Here is a 17,658-nt window from a genome sequence, read left to right on the forward strand (position 1 = left end):
GCTAGTGTAGCTTAACTCAAAGCATGGCACTGAAGATGCTAAGATAAAAATTAATCTTTTTCACAGGCATGAAGGTTTGGTCCTAGCCTCAATATTAGTTATAACTTGACTTACACATGCAAGTCTCAGCATTCCGGTGAGAACGCCCTAATCAGCCTACACATCTAATTAGGAGCTGGTATCAGGCACACTCCAAAGCAGCCCATAACACCTCGCTCGGCCACACCCACAAGGGAATTCAGCAGTGATAAACATTGTTCCATAAGCGCAAGCTTGAGTCAATCAAAGTTATAAAGAGTTGGTTAATCTCGTGCCAGCCACCGCGGTTATACGAGTGACGCAAACTAATATTCCACGGCGTTAAGGGTGATTAGAAGTATCTTATACAAAATAAAGTTAAGACCCCATTAAGCTGTCATACGCTCTCATGCTTAAAAATATCACTCACGAAAGTAACTTTACATAAAATAGAGTTTTTGACCTCACGACAGTTAAGACCCAAACTAGGATTAGATACCCTACTATGCTTAACCGTAAACATCGTTATAAATAAATTTACCTTAATACACCGCCTGAACACTACAAGCGCTAGCTTAAAACCCAAAGGACTTGGCGGTGCTCCAAACCCACCTAGAGGAGCCTGTTCTATAACCGATAATCCACGTTTAACCTCACCACTTCTTGCCTTTTTCCGCCTATATACCGCCGTCGTCAGCTCACCCTGTGAAGATACAACAGTAAGCATAATGACCTTTTACCCTCAACACGTCAGGTCGAGGTGTAGCGAATGAAGTGGGAAGAAATGGGCTACATTCTCTTTTTAGAGTACACGAACAGAAACATGAAAAATTTCTTAAAGGTGGATTTAGCAGTAAGTAAATTTCAGAATATTATACTGAAACCGGCTCTGGAGCGCGCACACACCGCCCGTCACTCTCCTCGAAAAATTACCATAAATTTCATAAAAAGACTTTTCAGCAAGAGGAGGCAAGTCGTAACATGGTAAGTGTACTGGAAAGTGCACTTGGACTAACCAAAATGTAGCTAAAACAGTAAAGCACCTCCCTTACACCGAGGAGACACCCGTGCAATTCGAGTCATTTTGAAACCCCAAAGCTAGCCAAAAATAAATTTATACATCCTCCATTATTAATCTGATATATACACCCCCCCATTATCCAAATTTAAAACATTTTATCCTTCTTAGTATAGGCGATAGAACAGAACCTTTGAGCTATAGAAACAGTACCGCAAGGGAAAGCTGAAAAAGAAATGAAATAAATCATTAAAGTACAAAAAAGCAGAGACATGCCCTCGTACCTTTTGCATCATGATTTAGCAAGAACAATTAGACAAAAAGCTTTTTAGTCTAACTTCCCGAAACCAAACGAGCTACTTCGGAGCAGCATACCAGAGCCAACCCACCTCTGTGGCAAAAGAGGGGGAAGACTCCCAAGTAGCGGTGACAAGCCTACCGAGTTTGGTGATAGCTGGTTGTCCAAGAAAAGAACTTAAATTCTGCGTTAATTCTTCAACTCGATAATAAAAACTTTTTTTAACAAAACCAGTTGTAAAAATTAATAGTTATTCAAAAAAGGTACAGCTTTTTTGAATCAAGAAACAACTTTATCAGGAGGGTAATGATTATAATTTTTAAAGGATCATTCCTCAGTGGGCCCGAAAGCAGCCATCTGTAAAGAAAGCGTCACAGCTCAAGTATACACTACACCAACAAATCCCTATATCAAACTCACAACCCCCTTAAATCCTATTGGACTATTTTATCCAACCCCATATAAAAGAAATTATGCTAAAATGAGTAATAAGGGGCCAACCCCCTCCCAACACACCAGTGTAAGTCAGAAAGAATTAAATCACTGACAATTAACCGATGCCAAACTTGAGGCCCTTATGACATAAGCAATACAACAAGAAAACCCCATTTGAATCATCGTTAACCCTACACAGGAGTGTCCTTAGGAAAGATTAAAAGAAAATAAAGGAACTCGGCAAACACAAACTCCGCCTGTTTACCAAAAACATCGCCTCTTGCTCTTACATGTATAAGAGGTCCCGCCTGCCCTGTGATTTTTTTAACGGCCGCGGTATCTTGACCGTGCGAAGGTAGCGTAATCACTTGTCTTTTAATTGAAGGCCCGTATGAAAGGCATCACGAGAGTTTATCTGTCTTTATTTTCCAATCAATGAAATTGATCTTCTCGTGCAGAAGCGAGAATAAGCACATAAGACGAGAAGACCCTATGGAGCTTTAAACACTTAAGTTATTTTTAAACATCAAAAATTTCCCACCTTCGGGCATAAAATAACATAAAATAAATCTTCTAACTTAACTTGTTTTTGGTTGGGGCGACCGAGGGGTAAAACAAAACCCCCTTATCGAATGGGTGAGAAATCACTCAAAATTAGAACGACAGTTCTAATTAATAGAAAATCTAACGAACAATGACCCAGGAAACTATATCCTGATCAATGAACCAAGTTACCCTAGGGATAACAGCGCAATCCTTTCTTAGAGCCCCCATCGCCGAAAGGGTTTACGACCTCGATGTTGGATCAGGACATCCTAATGGTGTAGCCGCTATTAAGGGTTCGTTTGTTCAACGATTAATAGTCCTATGTGATCTGAGTTCAGACCGGAGCAATCCAGGTCAGTTTCTATCTATGACGGTATTCTTCCCAGTACGAAAGGACCGGAAAAATGAAGCCCATGCCTTAGGTACGCTTCAACCCAACCTGCTGAAACCAACTCAAGCAGGTAAAGGCTGCCATCCTTAAGCCAAAAATAATGGTTTGTTAAGGTGGCAGAGCCTGGCAAATGCAAAAGACCTAAGCTCTTTGATTCAGAGGTTCAACTCCTCTCCTTAACTAATGCTAGATCTTATTCTCCTCTACATTGTTAATCCATTAGCCTTCATCATCCCCATCCTCCTAGCTACAGCCTTCCTTACCCTAGTTGAACGAAAAATTCTAGGCTACATACAATTCCGTAAAGGACCCAACGTAGTAGGTCCATACGGTCTTTTACAACCTATTGCCGACGGACTTAAATTATTTACTAAAGAGCCAGTACGACCATCCTTTTCCTCCCAATTTCTCTTCCTAATTACCCCTACTATTGCCCTAACCCTAGCACTATTATTATGGATACCCTTACCCCTTCCACATTCAATCTTCAACTTAAATCTAGGCCTACTTTTTATCTTAGCCATTTCAAGCCTAACGGTTTATACCATCCTAGGCTCAGGATGGGCCTCAAACTCCAAATACGCTCTCATGGGGGCCCTCCGTGCAGTTGCACAAACCATCTCCTACGAAGTGACACTTGCCCTAATCCTCCTAGCCTTAATTATCTTTACAGGAGGTTTTACACTCCACACATTTAACTTAAGCCAAGAAACCATCTGATTAATTATCCCCGCATGACCCTTGGCCATAATATGATATATCTCAACACTCGCAGAAACTAACCGAGCTCCATTTGACCTCACAGAAGGCGAGTCCGAACTAGTATCAGGATTTAACACTGAATATGCAGGAGGCTCATTTGCCCTCTTCTTCTTAGCTGAATATTCCAATATCCTATTAATAAACACCCTCTCTGTTATCTTGTTCCTAGGAACATCTTACAACCCTCACCTTCCACAACTCACTACCCTCAACCTCATGCTTAAAGCAACTATATTAACCTTATTATTCCTATGAATCCGAGCCTCTTACCCACGATTTCGATATGACCAACTCATACATCTCGTCTGAAAAAATTTCCTACCAATAACACTAGCAATAATCCTATGACATATCACCCTACCCATTGCCACAGCCGGCCTCCCACCAATAAACTCCTAAAAGGGAAAAGTGCCTGAATTAAAGGGCCACTTTGATAGAGTGGACAATGAATGTTAAAGCCATTCCTCTTCCTTGCATTAGAAAAACAGGAATCGAACCTGTACCCAAGAGATCAAAACTCTTAGTACTTCCAATTATACTATTTCCTAAGTAAAGTCAGCTAATCTTAAGCTCTTGGGCCCATACCCCAAACATGTTGGTTAAAATCCTTCCTCTACTAATGAATCCATTAGTTCTCTCCATCACAATCCTCAGCTTAGGGTTGGGTACCATAATAACATTTATTGCCTCACACTGATTATTAATTTGAGTAGGATTAGAAATTAATACAATAGCCATTATCCCACTTATAATTTATCAACACCACCCACGAGCAACAGAGGCTACCACAAAATACTTTCTCACACAAGCCACTGCCTCTGCTCTCCTCTTATTTGCTGGAACCATAAATGCTTGACTCACAGGTCAATGAAATATTACAGAAATTATTAACCCAGCCTCCGCCACACTCCTTTCCATTGCTTTAGCACTAAAAATCGGACTAGCCCCCCTACACTTCTGATTACCAGAAGTCCTCCAAGGACTCAACTTATTAACAGGACTTATCCTCTCCACATGACAAAAACTCGCACCATTTGCAATTATACTTCAACTTTACCCTCTTCTCAACCCAACTTTACTCATAGCCATGGGAATCTTATCAATCATTATTGGTGGTTGAGGGGGCCTTAACCAAACACAACTACGAAAAATCCTAGCATATTCATCAATTGCCCACATCGGCTGAATAGTTATTATTCTACATTATTCACCAAACCTCACCTTACTCAACCTAATTATCTATATCATCATAACCTCATCCTTATTTCTTCTATTTAACATAAACAATACCACAAAAATCAATTCAATCGCTATTTCATCAACTAAATCACCCCTACTAACCATCATAACAATACTAACCCTCCTCTCTCTAGGAGGGCTCCCCCCTCTTACAGGATTCATGCCTAAATGACTTATTCTCCAAGAAATAACTAAACAGAATCTCTTTATCCCAGCCACAATCATAGCCCTAGCAGCACTTCTCAGCCTCTTCTTTTATTTACGCCTATGCTACTCAATCACTCTCACTCTATCCCCTAACCCCACCACATCATCAACATCATGACGAACAAAAACCTTTCAACCAAACCTACCCTTAACCTCAACAACATCCCTCTCCATTCTCCTCCTTCCACTCACCCCCATAATCCTCTCATTAACCGCATAAGAAATTTAGGTTTAAACAAACCAAAAGCCTTCAAAGCTTCAAACAAGAGTGAAAACCTCTTAATTTCTGTAAGACTTGCAAGATTTTATCTCACATCTCCTGAATGCAACCCAGATACTTTTATTAAGCTAAAGTCTTACTAGATAAATAGGCCTCGATCCTATAAAATCTTAGTTAACAGCTAAGCGTTCAATCCAGCGAACTTTTATCTAGGCTTCTCCCGCCGTTAAACGGCAGTGAGGCGGGAGAAGCCCCGGGAGAAGCCTATTCTCCTTCTTGGGATTTGCAATCCCATGTATTTTTATACTACAGAGCTGATGTTTGATAAGAAGAGGACTTGAACCTCTCTTTACGGAGCTACAATCCGCCGCTTAAACCTCAGCCATCTTACCTGTGGCAATAGTTAATCGTTGATTGTTCTCTACTAATCACAAAGATATTGGCACCCTTTATTTAATCTTTGGTGCATGGGCGGGGATAGTGGGTACTGGTCTCAGTCTGTTAATCCGGACAGAGTTAAGCCAACCAGGCGCATTATTGGGTGATGACCAAATCTATAATGTAATTGTTACCGCCCACGCCTTCGTAATAATTTTCTTCATGGTAATACCAATTATAATCGGAGGATTCGGTAATTGACTAGTTCCCTTAATAATTGGTGCCCCAGACATGGCCTTTCCACGACTAAATAATATGAGTTTTTGACTCCTTCCCCCATCTTTCCTCCTACTCCTAGCCTCAGCGGGGGTAGAAGCCGGGGCAGGTACAGGATGAACCGTTTATCCCCCATTAGCCGGTAATCTTGCACATGCTGGGGCTTCCGTAGATCTTGCTATCTTTTCTCTCCATTTAGCCGGTATTTCCTCTATCCTGGCATCCATTAACTTTATCACAACAATTATTAATATAAAACCCCCTGCAATCTCCCAATATCAGACACCTCTTTTTGTTTGATCTATTCTCATTACAACTGTCCTCCTTTTACTATCACTCCCAGTTCTAGCAGCGGGCATTACTATGCTTCTCACAGATCGAAATCTCAACACAACTTTCTTTGATCCAGCAGGTGGAGGAGACCCTATTCTCTATCAACATCTCTTCTGATTCTTTGGACACCCAGAAGTTTATATTCTTATTCTACCAGGCTTTGGCATGATCTCTCACGTTGTAGCTTATTATTCAGGAAAAAAAGAACCTTTTGGTTATATAGGAATGGTTTGAGCAATAATAGCAATCGGCCTTCTTGGCTTTATTGTTTGAGCCCATCATATGTTTACAGTCGGAATAGACGTAGATACACGAGCCTATTTCACCTCCGCAACTATAATTATCGCTATCCCAACCGGAGTAAAAGTTTTTAGCTGATTAGCTACCCTTCACGGTGGCTCTATCAAATGAGAAACACCCCTCCTTTGAGCCTTAGGTTTTATTTTCCTATTTACTATTGGAGGATTAACTGGCATCGTCCTAGCCAATTCATCCCTAGACATTGTTCTACATGACACCTACTACGTCGTAGCTCATTTCCATTATGTCCTATCAATAGGAGCAGTGTTCGCTATCATGGCTGGCTTCGTCCATTGATTCCCCCTTATTACAGGCTATACCCTACACTCCGCTTGAACAAAAACACAATTCCTAGTTATATTCGTAGGAGTAAACATAACATTCTTCCCACAACACTTCCTAGGCCTAGCCGGAATACCACGACGATATTCAGACTATCCAGATGCCTATACCTTCTGAAATGTTATCTCATCAGTCGGCTCTCTAATTTCATTGGTAGCCGTAATTATCATAATGTTTATTCTCTGAGAAGCATTCGCATCAAAACGTGAGATCATATATGTCGAGCTACCCCACACAAATGTGGAATGATTACACGGATGTCCACCACCCTATCACACATACGAAGAACCGGCATTTGTTCAGGTTCAACGACCTTATTAAATTACTAAGCAAGAAAGGAAGGAATTGAACCCCCATTAATTGATTTCAAGTCAACCACATAACCACTCTGTCACTTTCTTGAGATTCTAGTAAAATATTATTACATTGCCTTGTCAGGGCAAAATTATGGGTTTAAGCCCCATGAATCTTAAACATGGCACATCCCTCACAATTAGGTTTTCAAGATGCAGCTTCCCCTGTTATAGAAGAACTACTCCATTTCCACGATCATACCCTTATAATCGTGTTTCTTATCAGCTCATTAGTTCTTTACGTTATTGTTGCAACAGTTTCAACTAAATTAACCAACAAATATATTTTAGACTCCCAAGAAATCGAAATCGTCTGAACTATCGTCCCAGCAATTATTCTAATTTTAATCGCCCTACCATCCCTACGCATTCTCTACTTAATAGACGAAATCAATGATCCCCACATTACAATTAAAGCCCTCGGTCATCAGTGATATTGAAGCTATGAATACACAGACTATCAAAATCTAGAATTTGACTCATACATAATCCAAACAGAAGATCTCTCTCCTGGACAATTCCGTCTATTAGAAGCAGATCATCGTATAGTAGTCCCTATACAATCCCCAATTCGAGTCTTAGTAACCGCAGAAGATGTTCTCCACGCATGAACAGTCCCAGCATTAGGAGTAAAAATTGATGCAGTACCAGGACGTCTAAACCAAACAGCCTTCATTATCTCTCGTCCAGGAGTTTTCTATGGCCAATGTTCCGAAATTTGCGGGGCTAACCATAGCTTTATACCCATTGTAGTTGAAGCAGTTCCATTAGAACACTTCGAGAACTGATCCTCACTAATACTTGAAGAACTTTCATTAAGAAGCTAAACTGGGCCTAGCATTAGCCTTTTAAGCTAAAAATTGGTGACTCCCAACCACCCTTAATGAAATGCCTCAACTCAATCCAAGTCCCTGATTTTTAATCTTCTTATTCGCATGGGTCTTCTTCCTAACTATTATACCAGGCAAAGTAATATCTTACCTATTCAATAATAACCCAACTACAAAAAGTACCCAAAAATCTCAACCAACCCCCTGAAACTGACCATGAGCCTAAACTTTTTCGACCAATTCTTAAGCCCCTCACTACTAGGGATCCCTCTAATCACCTTGGCAATTATAACTCCTTGACTTATTTTCCCAACACCAACCAAACGATGACTAAACAACCGTCTACTTACTTTACAAACCTGATTTATCAACCGTTTCACCTATCAACTTATACAACCACTAAATTTCGGAGGACACAAATGAGCCTCAATCCTTACAGCACTTATATTATTCCTAATCACCATTAATCTCTTAGGACTACTTCCATATACTTTCACCCCAACAACCCAACTCTCATTAAATATAGCATTTGCCATCCCCCTTTGATTAACTACCGTTTTAATCGGCATGCTTAACCAACCAACAGTGGCCCTAGGCCACTTCCTACCAGAAGGAACCCCCACCCTTCTAGTTCCAATTCTCATTATCATTGAAACTATTAGTTTATTTATTCGACCCTTAGCCCTAGGAGTCCGATTAACCGCCAACCTTACAGCAGGTCACCTCCTAATACAATTAATTGCAACCGCAGCTTTCGTTCTAATCTCCATTATACCATCAGTTGCCCTTATCACCTCACTTATTTTATTCCTCCTTACAATTTTAGAAGTCGCCGTAGCAATAAGTCAAGCTTATGTTTTCGTCCTCCTCCTAAGCCTATACTTACAAGAAAACGTCTAATGGCCCACCAAGCACACGCATACCACATAGTTGACCCAAGTCCATGACCCCTTACAGGAGCAGTAGCAGCCCTCCTTATAACATCAGGCCTTGCCATCTGATTCCACTTTCACACCCTATCCTTACTCTACCTAGGTCTTCTACTTCTCACCCTAACCATAATCCAATGATGACGAGATATTATTCGAGAAGGAACTTTCCAAGGCCATCATACTCAACCTGTCCAAAAAGGTTTACGATACGGAATAATCCTATTTATCACATCAGAAGTTTTCTTCTTTATTGGATTCTTCTGAGCCTTTTACCACTCAAGTCTTGCCCCAACCCCTGAACTAGGCGGCTGCTGACCACCCACAGGCATCCACCCACTAAACCCTTTCGAAGTTCCCCTTCTCAATACTGCAGTACTCCTAGCCTCTGGAGTAACAGTCACCTGAGCCCATCATAGTATCATAGAAGGAAACCGAAAAGAAGCTACCCAAGCCCTCACCCTCACAATCATTTTAGGCTTTTATTTCACTGCACTCCAAGCTATAGAGTATTACGAAGCCCCTTTCACTATCGCTGACGGCATTTATGGAACCACCTTCTTCGTCGCCACAGGTTTCCACGGTCTCCATGTAATTATTGGCTCTTCATTTCTGTTGATTTGTCTCCTACGACAGATCCAATATCACTTTACATCCCAACACCATTTTGGCTTCGAAGCCGCCGCATGATACTGACATTTCGTCGACGTAGTTTGATTGTTTCTTTATGTTTCAATCTACTGATGAGGTTCATAACAATTACTTTTCTAGTATAAAGACTAGTACAAATGACTTCCAATCATTTAATCTTGGTTAGAATCCAAGGAAAAGTAATGAACCTCATCACATTTATTGTCGCCCTTACAGCCCTCATTTCCCTAATCTTAGCAACATTGGCCTTTTGACTGCCTATTCTTAGTCCCGACAGCGAAAAAATATCCCCATACGAGTGTGGTTTCGACCCATTAGGAACCGCGCGCCTCCCCTTTTCACTCCGCTTTTTCCTAGTTGCCATCCTCTTTCTTCTATTTGATCTAGAAATCGCCCTCCTCCTACCACTACCCTGAGGAGATCAACTTAATTCTCCTCTCACCACCTCCTTATGAGCAACAACCATCCTATTACTCCTAACTTTAGGCCTAGTCTACGAATGACTTCAAGGGGGCTTAGAATGAGCAGAATAGATACTTAGTCCAAAATTAAGACTATTGATTTCGGCTCAATTAATTATGGTGAAAATCCATAAGTATCTTATGTCCCCTATTCATTTCACCTTCTCCTCTACCTTTCTCCTAGGCCTCATAGGTCTAGCCCTAAACCGTTCCCATCTTTTATCAGCCCTCATTTGTCTCGAAGGAATAATACTATCCCTATTCATCGCTATTTCTCTTTGATCAATGACAATGACTTCCCCCACCTGTTCCATTATACCAATAATTCTACTAACATTCTCGGCCTGCGAAGCAAGCTCAGGTTTAGCCCTACTGGTAGCCACAGCTCGCACTCACGGCTCAGACACATTAAAAAACCTTAATCTCCTACAATGCTAAAAATCATCATCCCTACTATTATATTATACCCAATCTCATGACTTACTCCCAAAAAATGACTATGAACCACCTCTATTTCTCATAGTCTCATCATTGCATTCACTAGCCTATATTGATTCAAATGAAATACGGAAATTGGCTGAGATTTTTCCAATCTTCACTTGGGAATTGACCCCTTATCATCCCCACTACTTGTACTAACCTGCTGACTCCTACCACTAATAATACTTGCTAGTCAAAATCACCTCAGCAATGAACCATACACCCGACAACGTATTTACATTATATTACTCATCACCCTTCAACTCCTTCTAATTATAGCCTTCAGTGCCACCGAAATGATCCTATTTTACATTATATTCGAAGCAACCCTTATCCCAACCCTTATCATTATTACTCGCTGAGGAAATCAAACTGAACGACTAAACGCAGGAACCTATTTCCTATTCTACACACTCATCGGCTCTCTACCCCTCCTAGTAGCCCTTCTTCTCCTACAAAATAACCTCGGCTCACTCTCAATATTAACCCTCCAATTCCCCCAGCTCCTAAACCTCAACTCATGGGCAAACAAATTCTGATGAACCGCATGCCTAATCGCCTTCCTAGTAAAAATACCCCTCTACGGAGCACACCTCTGACTACCCAAAGCTCATGTAGAAGCGCCCATTGCTGGCTCCATAATCCTGGCCGCAATCCTACTAAAACTAGGAGGATATGGAATAATACGAATTATCCCCATCCTTAGCCCTCTAACAAAAGAAATGGCCTTTCCATTCCTAATCCTAGCCCTCTGAGGCATTATCATAACAAGCTCCACCTGTTTACGCCAAACAGACCTCAAATCCCTAATCGCTTATTCATCAGTAAGTCACATAGGCCTTGTAGCAGCAGCCATCCTTATTCAAACACCATGAAGTTTTGCAGGCGCAATCACCCTAATAATTGCCCATGGCCTTATCTCATCCACCCTTTTCTGTCTGGCTAATACTAACTACGAACGAACACACACCCGAACCCTTCTCCTCACCCGAGGCTTACAAATTATCCTTCCACTAATAGCAACCTCATGATTCCTCACTAACCTGGCAAACCTGGCTCTACCTCCCTCTCCAAACCTAATAGGAGAACTTCTTATTATCTCCTCTCTTTTTAAATGATCCCAATGAACTATTATCATTACTGGGCTTGGTGTCCTGCTAACCGCTTCCTACTCCCTGTATATATTTATTATAACACAACGAGGCCCTCTCCCCCCTCATATAACCCTTATAAATCCCTCCCATACACGAGAACACCTACTAATATATCTTCATCTAATCCCAACACTCCTCCTTATTTCCAAACCAGAACTAATTCTAGGTTGGACATCCTGTAATTATAGTTTAATAAAAACATTAGATTGTGGTTCTAAAAATAAAAGTTAAACTCTTTTTAATTACCCAAGAAAGGTCTGGGACAAAGGAAACTGCTAATTTCCCTCACCCATGGTTCAAATCCATGGCTTTCTTAAAGCTTTAGAAAGATAATAGTCATCTATTGGTCTTAGGAACCAAAAACTCTTGGTGCAACTCCAAGCTAAAGCTATGAACTCATTAATCTTCAATACATCATTCTTACTAATCTTCCTAATCCTCCTATATCCTTTAATTTCATCTATACTCCCCACCAAAACACACATCGACCATACCTGATCCTCAACCTATATTAAAGCAGCCGTAAAAACCTCTTTCTTTATCAGCCTTATTCCCCTATTCATTTTTCTAGACCAGGGCTTAGAATCCATTACAACTAACTGAAACTGAATCAACCTAGAAACCATTGACATTAATATAAGCTTCAAATTTGACTCCTACTCCATTATCTTCACCCCTGTAGCCCTTTATGTCACCTGATCAATCCTAGAATTCGCCTTATGATATATACATTCAGACCCCAACCTCAACAAATTCTTTAAATATCTTCTCCTATTCCTAATCACAATACTTATCCTTATTACAGCAAATAACCTCTTCCAACTATTTATTGGCTGAGAAGGTGTAGGTATTATATCCTTCCTCCTTATCGGATGATGGTTAGGTCGAACAGACGCAAACACAGCCGCCCTCCAAGCAGTTATCTATAACCGTATTGGAGACATTGGCTTAATTATAGCCATAGCATGACTTGCCATAAACCTCAATTCATGAGAAATACAACAACTCTTCTTTCTCTCTAAAAACATAGATTTAACACTTCCTCTCCTAGGCCTAGTCCTAGCAGCAGCTGGAAAGTCCGCCCAATTTGGTCTACACCCATGACTTCCAGCCGCCATGGAAGGTCCTACGCCAGTCTCTGCCCTACTTCACTCAAGCACAATAGTTGTTGCAGGAATCTTCTTACTCATCCGCCTTCATCCCCTTATCCAAGATAACCAATTAATTCTATCACTCTGCCTATGTCTAGGAGCACTAACCACCCTCTTCACAGCTACCTGTGCACTAACCCAAAACGATATCAAAAAAATTATTGCTTTCTCTACATCCAGCCAACTAGGTCTCATAATAGTTACTATTGGCCTTAACCAGCCTCAACTAGCTTTCCTGCATATCTGCACACATGCTTTCTTCAAAGCAATATTATTCCTATGTTCAGGCTCCATTATTCACAGCCTCAACGATGAACAAGATATTCGAAAAATAGGAGGTATACATAAACTCCTTCCTTTCACCTCCTCATCCCTCACAGTCGGTAGCCTAGCCCTTACTGGCATGCCATTCCTATCAGGATTCTTCTCAAAAGATGCTATTATTGAAGCAATAAACACATCATACCTAAACGCCTGAGCCCTAATTCTAACTCTACTAGCCACATCTTTTACCGCTATTTACAGTCTACGCCTAGTATTCTTCTCACTTATAAAACACCCACGATTCCCATCTCTCTCCCCAATTAATGAAAATAACCCCCTACTTATTAACCCAATTAAACGCCTCGCCTACGGAAGCATCCTAGCTGGCCTAATTATCACTTCCAACATACCACCTACAAAAACACAAATTATAACAATAAATCCACTCCTAAAACTTTCCGCCCTCCTAGTAACTATCCTAGGTTTTATATTAGCTTTAGAACTAGCCAACCTAACCTCCACCCAATTCAAAATTCACCCTAAATTATCTACCCACAACTTCTCTAATATACTAGGTTTCTTTCCCCCAATTCTTCACCGACTCCTACCAAAACTTAACCTCTCCTGAGCCCAAACCATTTCAACCCAGATAATCGACCTCTCATGAAATGAAAAAATTGGCCCAAAAAGCCCCATCATCCAACAAACATCAATAATCAAACTATCAACCTCCCCACAACAAGGTTTTATCAAAACATATATAATCTTATTCCTACTAACCCTTGCTCTATCAACCATAATTACCCTATTTTTCTACTAAACTATACGCAAAGTCCCCCAAGATATCCCTCGTGTCAACTCTAGCACTACAAATAAAGTCAAAAGCAATATTCAACCTCCCAAAACTAACATTCCACCTCCCCAAGAATATAGTAACGCCACTCCACTAAAATCACTACGAATTACACTTACTTCCATGGACTCTTCACCACTCACTCAGCCCCCTCAGGTTCAATCAGTCACAAAATTTGCTCCCACCCAAAAAAGAATGCCAAAATACCCAACCACATAAATTAAAACAGATCAGTCTCCTCATGATTCAGGGTATGGTTCAGCAGCTAACGCCGCTGTATACGCAAATACAACTATTATACCACCCAAATAAATTAAAAATAGTACTAAAGATAAAAAAGAACTTCCAAATCCAACCAATAAACCACAACCCACCCCAGCAGACACCACTAGCCCTAATGCAGCAAAATAAGGAGAAGGATTTGATGCCACAGCTACTAAACCTAAAATAAAACTTACTATTAAAATCAACATTACATATGTCATTTATTCCTACTTAGACTTTAACTAAGATCTTTAATCTGAAAAACTACTGTTGTTATTCAACTACAAGAACTAACCTAATGGCCACAAACATCCGCAAAACTCATCCCCTATTCAAAATTATTAACAACTCCCTAATTGATCTCCCAACCCCAACTAACATCTCCATTTGATGAAATTTTGGTTCTCTCCTAGGTATATGTTTAATTATCCAAATCCTTACAGGCCTCTTCCTAGCTATACACTACACCGCAGACATCTCATCAGCATTCTCCTCAGTTGCACATATCTGTCGAGATGTAAACTATGGCTGACTAATTCGTAATATCCACGCCAACGGTGCCTCTATATTCTTCATCTGTGTGTATCTTCACATCGCCCGAGGACTTTACTACGGCTCTTACCTTAATAAAGAAACCTGAAACATCGGTGTTGTAATTCTCCTACTACTTATAATCACCGCCTTTGTAGGTTATGTCCTCCCCTGAGGACAAATATCCTTTTGAGGGGCAACCGTCATCACCAACCTACTATCTGCCCTCCCCTATATTGGAGACACGTTAGTCCAATGAATCTGGGGAGGTTTCTCAATCGACAACGCAACATTAACTCGATTCTTCACATTTCACTTCCTCTTTCCCTTTGTAATTGCAGCTCTAACTATAATTCACCTTCTTTTCCTTCATGAAACAGGTTCAAACAATCCAACCGGACTCACTTCCAACACAGACAAAATCCCGTTTCATCCTTACTTCACATATAAAGATCTAGTAGGCTTCTTCATTCTCCTGTTTCTACTCACCCTTCTAGCCCTCTTCACACCCAACCTCTTAAATGACGCAGAAAACTTCATCCCAGCCAACCCCTTAGTCACACCTCCCCACATTAAACCAGAGTGGTACTTCCTATTTGCCTACGCTATCTTACGCTCCATCCCCAACAAACTAGGAGGTGTTCTCGCTCTTGTCTTCTCAATCCTAATTCTCCTCCTAGTTCCTATTCTCCACACTTCCAAACAACGAAGCCTCACCTTCCGTCCAATTACACAAATCCTCTTCTGACTACTAGTAACAAACACAATTATCCTAACATGAATCGGTGGCCAACCTGTAGAACAACCATTCATTACTATTGGCCAAATCGCCTCAGTCACTTACTTCTCTTTCTTCCTCATTCTCTTCCCAATCGCTGGTTGATGAGAAAACAAAATACTAAATCTCTAAATCATTGCCCTAGTAGCCCAGTATTTAAGGCATCGGTCTTGTAAACCGAAGAACAGAGGTGAAATTCCTCTCTAGAGCAAGGCCATTCTCAGGAAAAAGGGGGCCAAACCCTTATCCTTGGCTCCCAAAGCCAAGATTTTTACTAAACTATTTCCTGAGAAAAGAACCTAAAACAACCGACTTATTTTTGCGCTAGGTTGGTCAGGCCACATATTATGTATATAGTACATAAGTACATAATATGTATAGAGTACATAAACACATACTATGCTTAATACACATTCATCTACTTTCCCCTATTATCACTACATACTATGTTTAATACACATTCATCTACTTTCCCCTATTATCATTACATACTATGCTTAATACACATTCATCTATTTTCCACTATTTCATTACCCAATTATTAAGGACCTCTTTGATTTACCTCTTAAAACTTAAACTTCCCCACGGTTTATAACTATCACATCACAAAACACAAGGGTTACATCTCATCAAGTATAACAGGTTTTGTTAGCATCGATAACGATTCATTTTCAACTAATTATTAATCACCATTAATAGATATTCAACATTACCATAACTATCTAATTATTAATTGTAACTTAACTTATATTCCCATATAATTAAACATCCAGCCTTTGCAGTATTCCTCTACCGTCCTATTAATAAGGTTAATTGTTTAGACCTAGTCAATACCATATCATGTTCTGTAATAGGGAAACCCTATTACAGAACACTCCTTTCCTTAACAACCATATCTTGGCACTCCAATGTTCTATAACATTATATTCTTATCGGACATAATACTTCCAAGAACTACAGTTGGTTTCGTAACCAGGCTATGGACCTTTCAGGTATCACTTTGTCTCACCTCCCGGACTTTACCTGCTGACTCTACGTCTATAACACACAGTGACTGTCCCAGTGACATTAGGCACCCTCGTAAGGCATCTCACCCGTAACCGCGGCTGGTTGGCACTTTATCTGGTCTAGTTCCCTTGTAAGGCATAATCACTCTTAACCGGCTCCTATTCCGCGTGGCGGTTTGGGTAAGTTTCCAGGATTGTTTGTTCACGTTCCGTGAACCGACAGGCAAGTACTTAAGCGGCTTACAGTATACAAAAAATCCTTCCAACTTTGACCCAACCCTGCGCTCCATGACGGACCGGGGGAGAGACTACCGTTCCTTGTCCTTTTTGGATTTTAGGGGGGGGAGCCCCTGGGGGGGCTCGTTTAAGCATTTACATCCATCGCGTCCGGCACTTTCCTCACAGTTGGTAATAACCTCGACACCTAGTTTATTAATCAGCTACTATAATATGATTCGCGGATTACATGATCAAGGACTACCTAAGAAGATCAAAGTCAAGCTATATAATCAAACTTATATAGATTATCCTTTCGAAGAATTTAACAATAATTTAAAAAAGACATATTAAATTTTTCATAAAGAACCTAAACTTCGATAAAAGCGTAATAAAGTGGATTTCGATAAAATCAGGGCACGTCCAAAGTCGGTTTGAGGCGGGAGATAATTTGAAAAAAATCATTAAAAGTTTTTGGAAAAACCCCCCCTCCCCCGTAAAGACGCACACCTGGATTTTCCTCGAAAAACCCCAAAAACGAGGGCCGAAGTGTACTTTTCATGTGTAGAACAGCAAAAAAAAATTATCTCTAAAAAAAATCTTTTTTTGATATTAACACTTATGGGACAAAAAAAATATTAAGCATGTATGCGGATAAAAAAATTTATAAAAAAATTGATAAAAACATTACCTTCTTCAGGACATTATTTTAAATTTGCTTGAAAACCATTACCATTAAACCCTAATCTACCTATTATATTACATAACACATCAATAGTGTACACACACATGGTGTGCATGTACAGTGTGCATCCATAGTGTGCACACATGTGTTGCATGTGTACATCACTCATGTGCGATGTACACATGCAACATGCATACCATCTATACACGTATATATCTTGTTTAACACGACATATACATATACACCCCTATAACCAGGCATCACCCTAACTTCCCTCCACTGTAAGCC

The 17,658-nt window shown here is 40.4% G+C and overlaps 13 protein-coding genes across 13 annotated transcripts, besides 26 other annotated features; 12 read left to right on the plus strand and 1 right to left on the minus strand. All coding sequences in view use genetic code 2, as the record gives it.

Annotated features, from left to right (window-relative positions):
- Window positions 1–69, plus strand: a tRNA (tRNA-Phe).
- Window positions 70–1,034, plus strand: an rRNA (s-rRNA).
- Window positions 1,035–1,106, plus strand: a tRNA (tRNA-Val).
- Window positions 1,107–2,813, plus strand: an rRNA (l-rRNA).
- Window positions 2,814–2,888, plus strand: a tRNA (tRNA-Leu).
- A 1-nt stretch (window position 2,889) lies between these two features.
- Window positions 2,890–3,867, plus strand: ND1 (NADH dehydrogenase subunit 1). The gene has a single exon. It carries the CDS (start codon window positions 2,890–2,892, stop codon window positions 3,865–3,867), a length of 978 nt encoding a protein of 325 aa, YP_007890868.1.
- A 3-nt stretch (window positions 3,868–3,870) lies between these two features.
- Window positions 3,871–3,940, plus strand: a tRNA (tRNA-Ile).
- Window positions 3,941–3,944: 4 nt separating this feature from the next.
- Window positions 3,945–4,016, minus strand: a tRNA (tRNA-Gln).
- Window positions 4,017–4,087, plus strand: a tRNA (tRNA-Met).
- Window positions 4,088–5,133, plus strand: ND2 (NADH dehydrogenase subunit 2). The gene has a single exon. A coding segment is annotated over exon 1 (1,046 nt).
- Window positions 5,134–5,203, plus strand: a tRNA (tRNA-Trp).
- Window positions 5,204–5,272, minus strand: a tRNA (tRNA-Ala).
- A 1-nt stretch (window position 5,273) lies between these two features.
- Window positions 5,274–5,346, minus strand: a tRNA (tRNA-Asn).
- Window positions 5,347–5,382: an origin of replication (origin of L-strand replication).
- Window positions 5,383–5,450, minus strand: a tRNA (tRNA-Cys).
- A 6-nt stretch (window positions 5,451–5,456) lies between these two features.
- Window positions 5,457–5,526, minus strand: a tRNA (tRNA-Tyr).
- A 1-nt stretch (window position 5,527) lies between these two features.
- COX1 (cytochrome c oxidase subunit I) lies at window positions 5,528–7,084 on the plus strand. The gene has a single exon. It carries the CDS (start codon window positions 5,528–5,530, stop codon window positions 7,082–7,084), a length of 1,557 nt encoding a protein of 518 aa, YP_007890870.1.
- A 9-nt stretch (window positions 7,085–7,093) lies between these two features.
- Window positions 7,094–7,164, minus strand: a tRNA (tRNA-Ser).
- Window positions 7,165–7,235, plus strand: a tRNA (tRNA-Asp).
- Window positions 7,236–7,238: 3 nt separating this feature from the next.
- Window positions 7,239–7,929, plus strand: COX2 (cytochrome c oxidase subunit II). The gene has a single exon. A coding segment is annotated over exon 1 (691 nt).
- Window positions 7,930–8,003, plus strand: a tRNA (tRNA-Lys).
- A 1-nt stretch (window position 8,004) lies between these two features.
- Window positions 8,005–8,172, plus strand: ATP8 (ATP synthase F0 subunit 8). The gene has a single exon. The coding sequence runs from the start codon at window positions 8,005–8,007 to the stop codon at window positions 8,170–8,172; it is 168 nt and encodes a 55-aa protein (YP_007890872.1).
- ATP6 (ATP synthase F0 subunit 6) lies at window positions 8,163–8,846 on the plus strand. The gene has a single exon. The coding sequence runs from the start codon at window positions 8,163–8,165 to the stop codon at window positions 8,844–8,846; it is 684 nt and encodes a 227-aa protein (YP_007890873.1).
- COX3 (cytochrome c oxidase subunit III) lies at window positions 8,846–9,631 on the plus strand. The gene has a single exon. It carries the CDS (start codon window positions 8,846–8,848, stop codon window positions 9,629–9,631), a length of 786 nt encoding a protein of 261 aa, YP_007890874.1.
- A 5-nt stretch (window positions 9,632–9,636) lies between these two features.
- Window positions 9,637–9,708, plus strand: a tRNA (tRNA-Gly).
- ND3 (NADH dehydrogenase subunit 3) lies at window positions 9,709–10,057 on the plus strand. Its single transcript has one exon. A coding segment is annotated over exon 1 (349 nt).
- Window positions 10,058–10,128, plus strand: a tRNA (tRNA-Arg).
- On the plus strand, window positions 10,129–10,425 carry ND4L (NADH dehydrogenase subunit 4L). The gene has a single exon. The coding sequence runs from the start codon at window positions 10,129–10,131 to the stop codon at window positions 10,423–10,425; it is 297 nt and encodes a 98-aa protein (YP_007890876.1).
- On the plus strand, window positions 10,419–11,799 carry ND4 (NADH dehydrogenase subunit 4). Its single transcript has one exon. A coding segment is annotated over exon 1 (1,381 nt).
- Window positions 11,800–11,868, plus strand: a tRNA (tRNA-His).
- Window position 11,869: 1 nt separating this feature from the next.
- Window positions 11,870–11,937, plus strand: a tRNA (tRNA-Ser).
- A 2-nt stretch (window positions 11,938–11,939) lies between these two features.
- Window positions 11,940–12,011, plus strand: a tRNA (tRNA-Leu).
- On the plus strand, window positions 12,012–13,856 carry ND5 (NADH dehydrogenase subunit 5). Its single transcript has one exon. It carries the CDS (start codon window positions 12,012–12,014, stop codon window positions 13,854–13,856), a length of 1,845 nt encoding a protein of 614 aa, YP_007890878.1.
- Window positions 13,853–14,374, minus strand: ND6 (NADH dehydrogenase subunit 6). Its single transcript has one exon. The coding sequence runs from the start codon at window positions 14,372–14,374 to the stop codon at window positions 13,853–13,855; it is 522 nt and encodes a 173-aa protein (YP_007890879.1).
- A 1-nt stretch (window position 14,375) lies between these two features.
- Window positions 14,376–14,444, minus strand: a tRNA (tRNA-Glu).
- A 7-nt stretch (window positions 14,445–14,451) lies between these two features.
- CYTB (cytochrome b) lies at window positions 14,452–15,594 on the plus strand. Its single transcript has one exon. The coding sequence runs from the start codon at window positions 14,452–14,454 to the stop codon at window positions 15,592–15,594; it is 1,143 nt and encodes a 380-aa protein (YP_007890880.1).
- A 6-nt stretch (window positions 15,595–15,600) lies between these two features.
- Window positions 15,601–15,673, plus strand: a tRNA (tRNA-Thr).
- Window positions 15,674–15,682: 9 nt separating this feature from the next.
- Window positions 15,683–15,751, minus strand: a tRNA (tRNA-Pro).
- Window positions 15,752–17,658: a D loop (control region).

This window comes from Dasyatis akajei, mitochondrion (assembly GCF_048418815.1).
Source record: "Dasyatis akajei mitochondrion, complete genome".
NCBI classification, from domain to species: domain Eukaryota; kingdom Metazoa; phylum Chordata; class Chondrichthyes; order Myliobatiformes; family Dasyatidae; genus Hemitrygon; species Hemitrygon akajei.